General features: G+C 44.0%; 2 protein-coding genes across 2 annotated transcripts; one reads left to right on the top strand and one right to left on the bottom strand.

The window, feature by feature from the left end:
- Positions 1–1,037: 1,037 nt before the first annotated feature.
- Positions 1,038–2,630, bottom strand: LOC119354476 (receptor kinase-like protein Xa21). The gene is made up of 2 exons (XM_037621205.1): positions 2,264–2,630; positions 1,038–1,375 (listed from the first exon to the last, which is right to left on the bottom strand). Exons 1-2 carry the CDS (start codon positions 2,628–2,630, stop codon positions 1,038–1,040), a joined length of 705 nt encoding a protein of 234 aa, XP_037477102.1.
- Positions 2,631–4,460: 1,830 nt separating this feature from the next.
- On the top strand, positions 4,461–5,411 carry LOC119285555 (19 kDa globulin-like). The gene has a single exon (XM_037564855.1). It carries the CDS (start codon positions 4,593–4,595, stop codon positions 5,280–5,282), a length of 690 nt encoding a protein of 229 aa, XP_037420752.1. The 5' UTR covers positions 4,461–4,592; the 3' UTR covers positions 5,283–5,411.
- The last annotated feature ends 1,520 nt before the right edge of the window (positions 5,412–6,931 follow it).

Here is a 6,931-nt window from a genome sequence, read left to right as displayed (position 1 = left end):
TATTGAAAGAGTGAAGCAACATTTGAGGAACGAGTTCGAAGTCAAGGATCTAGGAGAAATGAGGTACTTTCTTGGAATTGAAGTCTCACGAAGCTCAAGAGGTATCTATCTATCTCAAAGAAAATATGTGCTAGATCTGTTGTCAGAAACTGGTATGTCTGGGTGTCGTCCAGCATTAACACCCATTGAACAAAACCACCGATTGACTAGTGAGTTAGGGGAACCTGTTGACCGGGAACAATATCAGAGACTTGTTGGCCGTTTGATCTATTTACCGCATACTCGTCCTGATATAGCTTTTGCCGTAAGCGTGGTGAGCCAGTTTATGCATAGTCCTAAAACTCACCACATGGATGCAGTAAATCGAATCATTCGGTATTTAAAGGGGTGCCCAGGTCGAGGTTTATTGTATAAGTTAAGTGGCAATTTACAAATAGAATGTTATACTGATGCTGATTGGGCCGGTTCATTAGATGATAGAAGGTCTACGTCAGGATACTGTACGTTTGTTAGAGGAAACATAGTTACTTGGCGTAGTAAGAAACAAAATGTTGTTGCAAGGTCCACTGCAGAAGCAGATCAGAGCTATCGCTCATGGAGTATGTGAAGTCTTATGGCTAAAAATCATACTGATGGAGTTGGGTCTATTCCAGGCAAGACCATTGATGATGTATTGTGATAATAAGGCTGCGCTAGATATAGCACATAACCCGGTTCAACATTGTAGAACAAAGCACATAGAAATTGACCGACACTTTATCAAAGAGAAACTTGACCAAGGAATAATATGTATGCATTATGTGAGCTCTTCAAACCAACTAGCGGATATTTTGACCAAAGGTCTCGCTGAAAAAGTGTTTTCTAGCTTATGTAGCAAGATGGGGTTATATGATGTGTTTGCCCCATCTTGAGGGGAAGTGTTGAGTTTAGTGGTAAATTTGTATTTGGTATGATGTACTAATGTGTAAATTATAAATGTTAGGAGGACAAGAGTGTAAAGAAGGAAGATAGAGATAAGGAAAGGAATGGACGGCAGCTCATGAAGTTGCTCCAGTTCTCTGTATTGTGAACTCCTCTCTCAAATCCCCTCTCAAATCCCTAGTTGATTCACACCAAAATTCGTTTCTTTTTGAGGGATTCAACACTTCTGGGATTTGCCCACTCAAGAGGTTCAAGGAAAGGTCCAGGGAGATTAACTCAGTAAGGTTGCCAAAAGTAGCTGGAATGCTACCCTCCAAATTGTTGGCTGAAAGGGTTAGCAGACTTAGTTGTGATATGTTGCCTATTGACGATGGAATCTCCCCATGGCATCTATTCTGAGATAGAGATAGTGCTTTGAGGTTGGATAGCTTTCCTATATCTGAAGGGATGGTTCCTGTGAAAAGGTTTTCCTCAAACGCAAGCATCGTGAGTTGGTAATATCTTCCTATGCCTGTAGGTATATGCCCAGCAATTTGGTTTCCTCCTGCTTTAAGAGTTTCAAGTTTTTGCGACAGATTACTGATGCTATTTGGCAAAATCCCTGAAAGGTTATTCAGTTGAAGACCTACAGAAAATAGGCGGCTGCAGTTAGCCAAGGAGGTCAGAAAATCCCAATCCCTTGACTCTGTAGCCTGCAGCTCATTGTCCCCTACTGCAAATGCAATCAAACATCCATTTTGGCCAATATTTGATGGGATCTGTCCCCGAAATCTATTCCCATGGAGAACGATAAGTTCAAGACCAGATATGTTTGACAAGGAGGCAGGAATCTGGCCTTCAAATTTGTTGTAGAATACACTGAAAACTGTCAGGTTAGGAAGCATAGAGCCAATATCTTGTGGTAGAGAGCCTGACAGTTGGTTTGACCCAAAATTGAGGTACTCAAGTGACGACATATTAAATAACACTGGAGGGATCAAACCTTGCAGGTTATTGACTGCTAGAGTCAGATATTGAAGGTTGATAAGCTTAGACAAAGTTGGTGGAACATGGCCGCTCATCATATTCTCAGCCATGCTCAAACGTTTCAGCGCTGTCAAATTGCCAAGCCATGGTGGTATTGGCCCATGCACAGAGTTACTTGTTATACTTAACACGGTGACTGTAGCAAGATCTGCAAACGAAAGAGGAATGGTACCCGAGATATTGTTGATGCTAATACCCATAGCAAGCAGCTTTGACAGGTTTCCCATGGCGGGAGGGATGGCACCGGACAGGGAGTTCATGCTCAGGTTGAGCCTGCGGAGAGCAAAGCAGTTACCAAGGCTAGGAGGGATCTGACCTTCAAGCTTGTTGTTGGACAAATCGAGTACGCGGAGGCGGGAGAGGTTCCCAAGAAATGGTGAAACCGTCCCGGAGAGGCTAAGACCTTGTAAGCGCGGTGCCATGACACTGCCCAGGTGAGTCCTGCTGCATTTCACGCCGGTCCAGCTGCAGAAGCCATGACTGCCGTTGGAGCTGCTGTTGATTGTCCATGAGGAGAGTGCGCCCAAGGGATCCTTCGTGATGAGGGATTTGAATGATAGGAGAGTGGGGAGGTCGTCGACGGTGCTGATGGAGCTGGAAGTGGAAGCGGATGGGTTCAAAAGAAGGGCAGTGGTCATGGTGAGAAGGGCAAGAAACTGGAGGAGCCATCGTCTGATCTCCATGGCCAGGCAAAGAAAATCAATACCAGCTGCTGGTTGGGGGCGCCATACAAGTAGGAACTGCAATTGTGTACCATGCACCTATGATGTACTCCCTCCGTTCCCAAATATTTGTCTTTCTAAAGATTTCAACAAATGACTACGTACGAAGTAAAATGAGTAAATCTACACTCTAAAATATGACTACATATATCCGTATGTTGTAACCATTTGAAATGTCTAGAAAGACAAGTATTTGGGAACGGAGGGAGTACTAGTCAATGAAAATCAGGAGACTATGAGAGTTGCCCACAGCAGGGAAATACTATCGCAAAAGCGAAATAAATTAGAAGACTATGAGACTCATCGACGGCAGGGAAATACTATCGCAAAATTTTACATCTCAATTTCTTATGCACTTCAAAAATATTTAAACTTTGCAACTCTATACTTGCTAAAATACAAATTATATATATAAACATTTCAAAATAAAACTGACTAAAATCGCCTAATAATATCTGCAGCGAAGCGCAGGCTTTACACTAGTCTATCATATAGTTCCAGTCTCAAACAAAAGCAATGGAACACTATCTTGTGCCGATTTTGTCAAAACAAAGAACACAAGAAAATTTTCATTATTATTTTGACCTTCCATAGATTGCCCCCAGCATATATCTGTAAACTGATAAAAAGGGTCATCATTTTCAGCATCGAATACAGTTGTCAATTTTTCTACTCTGTGGTGACTGTTAGGATTAATTAATGATTATTAATTAAGGGATAATCCCTGCTTTTACTAACAGCAGGCAGTTGCATCTGCTGCGTCGGATCCCTGTCGAATAGGCACCTCCCTGAACAGACGCCTTCCTAGTGGTGTCTCTTCCCTTTGTATAAATAGCAGATCTCATCTTAGTAATAAAGGACACACAGTTTCATTACTTCTCTCGTTCTACTCTAACAGTGACATCTTCACTCTTTTGAACCAGACATCACGGTGGAACAATAGCTGCAGAGCCAAAGGAGTAAACATACCACTACCCTTTGTATCCGGCCAACCCGAAACTCATCCACCAAGTAGAAAGCGCCGGCCAGAGCAAGTCTTGCCATGCTTCACGCATTGTACTTTTCGCACACGGGAGTTTCCACTGGAATTTAGCATGATTTCAGACAGTCAAGCATGCAGACCATGAATTTTATGATGATTTCGACAGTCTAGCATGCAGACCACGGCAGACAGGCTAGTGCCCTACCGGCAATGGAAGTTTCTTATTGGCTTCACACTGAAGTTGAATAGGGCAGTGGTCGGACAGCGTTGCAGCACCTCACCGAAGTGACCGGAGTAGTATTAACATATCTTCTCGTCTTATCAGTTAAGTATTTTGGTTTGGAAGAGAGAATCCAGATGGTCACAGTGGTCTGAATTTGTCACTGCAACTTCGATACCCAGCGTTGGCCAGTTCCTCCTGAAATACCACTCAAAACAAGGGAAACTCCAAAGGAAAAGTACAGCTAAAGCTGATTGATTAACCCTTTGCATAGTTCCTATATCAGATTTAGGAAACCCTCAAAATTCATTGCAAAGTGTACAAAGTACAAACAAGATTATCATTTTTTTAAAAGGAGGATCATCCCCGGCCTCTGCATCAGAATGATGCATGCAGCCAGAACAAGATTATCATAGATGAGATTTTTCAAGGAACTATTATTATGGATAATTCCATACATGATCCTCATCATCGTGACTCATGACTAGTGCAAAAGACGTTACATGCTGAGTGCTACATCCATACTTACACGATAAGATTGTTGGCAGTAAAAGCAACTTTCCAGCTCATCCGACATTATCCGGAAATCGTTTATAGCAGACTCCAAAATTTGTCACTGCAACGTGATCGTCTCAGTTTCAATCTCAATCTCTTCAGCATCTCACCACACAACAAATAAACCACAATCGGAAACGCAACCACATTTCGTACTGGACTCGATATGGGCAAGTTCGTCTTCTTCGCGGTGTTCCTGGCGGCTCTGGTGTCCGTCTCCGCCGCCCAAGGCGTGCTCGAGCAGAGCCTCACGGACGCGCAGTGCCGGGGCGAGGTCCGGGAGAAGCCGCTCCTCGCGTGCCGGCAGATCCTCGAGCAGCAGCTGACCGGTCGCGCCGGCGAGGGCGCCGTCGGCGTCCCGTTGTTTCAGGCGCAGTGGGGCGCCAGGGAGCGGTGCTGCCGGCAGCTCGAGAGCGTCAGCCGCGAGTGCCGCTGCGCCGCCCTCCGCGGCATGGTGCGGGACTACGAGCAGTCCATGCCGCCGCTGGGAGAAGGGCGCCACGGCTCGTCGGGGGAGCGTCAACAAGAGCAGGGATGTTCCGGCGAGTCCACGGAGCCGGAGCAGCGGCAGGAGGTACAAGGGGGGCAGTATGGCAGTGAGACAGGAGGAAGCCAGCAGCAGCAGCAGGGAGGAGGCTACCACGGGGTGACCGTCGGGCGTGGTGGCCAGCGGCAAGGACAGGTGCTCTGTCACAAGAGGCCGCAGCGGCAGCAGGGAGAAGGGTTCTCCGGCGAGGGGGCGCAGCAGAAGCCGCAGGCCGGTCGCGTGAGGTTGACGAAGGTGCGGCTGCCGACCGCGTGCCGGATCGAGCCCCAGGAGTGTAGCGTCTTCTCCGCCGACCAGTACTACTACTAGGCTAGCTGATTGGTCGATGCAATGTGTGAGCTCTGATAATAAGTGTGACCTGTAATCACAATCCTCCATGCGGAAATGACAGTGATAATGAAAAGGCAATGAATAATGAAATGAGTTTATTCGGCAGAACCGGTTAAGTATCCCGTAACTCTTTTACTTTCAAAATTTAAAACGCGTGATTCACAAAACTCCCAAAAAAGTCACTGATGTATGCATGTACACGGCACAGGAATACAAAATAAATCTTGAAAACTCTTATGGGAAAATGCTTTTATTTGCAGGTCGAGGGCACATCACGATTTGAAATTATGGATCACCACATTTCATTTTCATTTTCAGTGCATCACATTTTTATTAAGGAATCTTTTTGGAACTTAAAAATGCACGCTTTTAACTTTTCAACATAAATGCCGTGGTTTTAGTTTGAACTAAAACCACAACATTTATTTTGGATGGGAGGGCGTGTAGTTATAAGTGATAGTACAATGTCATGTTCTAAATGACTGGATGGTGACAATTTTGAAGTGAATAAGTTTTGCGTTGACACTTTCTTTTTAAGGGAAAAGCCATCATGGTGACTTTATTCATAAGGTGTAAAAGTTACATCGGTTGCTGATTTCATTAAGATAAAAAAGGGAAGATTCCTGCTAGCTGCCGCCTGTTAGTAAGAGAAACATTAGAATTACAAGCTAAAATATGCGCAATTTGATTGGCTTCCCTAGGACAATGATCGAATTTGACATTCACAAAACCTTGACATAGAAAGGAGCATTCTTCGTAAATTGCAGACGCAACACCAATTGAATTGCCTCCATTCTTCATCGTGCCGGCAACATCATGGAATTTGAATTCAATAGAATTGTGTTACACCCCACCTGTCCAGCAAGGACCAGGCTATTTCAGAGGGCGATAGCCTCTACCATGGTAGCCGAGTTGATGTAGGTTACAACGCAGTTGCTTGCCTGCCATGATTATCATGAAGCACCACACCTGAAGCGTCATTCTTCTCGAGAATGATTAAGACCGCATCAACATTAAGTTTTACATAGTTCTCCGGTGGTTTCTCCCGGCCTCCTCTGCGAGTGCCCACCATTTTGTTTTTTGCTCGCTTGTAGTTAAGACATAGCGGTTGTTAAGTTTTACATATTTTGTACTGCACTTAGTATAACTATAATTATAACTATAATTGTATTTTTAGTACTATTAAGTTATACTTAGAATTGATTGCATGCTAAACACAATTAATAAATGGCGGATTATGTGACACAATAAACAACTATTGCCAAATTTTCTGCATGCATGACTTCACTTGGATTCCTTCCTAGTTTTTTCCAGGAATTCTTTCCTAGTTGATCCGCTTCCCCATTGATGCATCCTCGCCTCAGGCAAACAATTACAATCTCTAGTGGTGATGAATGCTTTGTTGTTAATACAAGTTTCTATTAGTTATGAGTGGAAAGAGAAGTAATATACACAAGTTTTTGCACCAAACCTAGAGGCAAGGCGGCATTGGAGGATTGAGCACGTTTGTGTTTTTTCTTGTGGGGATGTCTGCATCTGTTGTTGAGGTGGATTATGACAATCTATCTTTTGCCTGTTTTATTATTTGTTCAACAGTTTATTTGCTTTCATGGCTATCTCTTTTTGTT

The sequence above is a fragment of the Triticum dicoccoides genome, chromosome 1A (assembly GCF_002162155.2).
Source record: "Triticum dicoccoides isolate Atlit2015 ecotype Zavitan chromosome 1A, WEW_v2.0, whole genome shotgun sequence".
Lineage (NCBI taxonomy): Eukaryota > Viridiplantae > Streptophyta > Magnoliopsida > Poales > Poaceae > Triticum > Triticum dicoccoides.
Note: the sequence above shows the minus strand (reverse complement) of the source record. Positions and strands in the feature narration are given on the sequence as shown.

Excerpts from the sequence above, each read along its gene's own strand:
- LOC119285555 (XM_037564855.1), top strand. The coding sequence starts at position 4,593 with ATGGGCAAGTTCGTCTTCTTCGCGGTGTTCCTGGCGGCTCTGGTGTCC.
- LOC119354476 (XM_037621205.1), bottom strand. The coding sequence starts at position 2,630 with ATGGAGATCAGACGATGGCTCCTCCAGTTTCTTGCCCTTCTCACCATG. Across the intron at positions 1,376-2,263 it reads GTCCAACAACAAGCTTGAAG|GAACCATCCCTTCAGATATA; the intron begins GTCAGATCCCTC and ends ACCTTTTCACAG.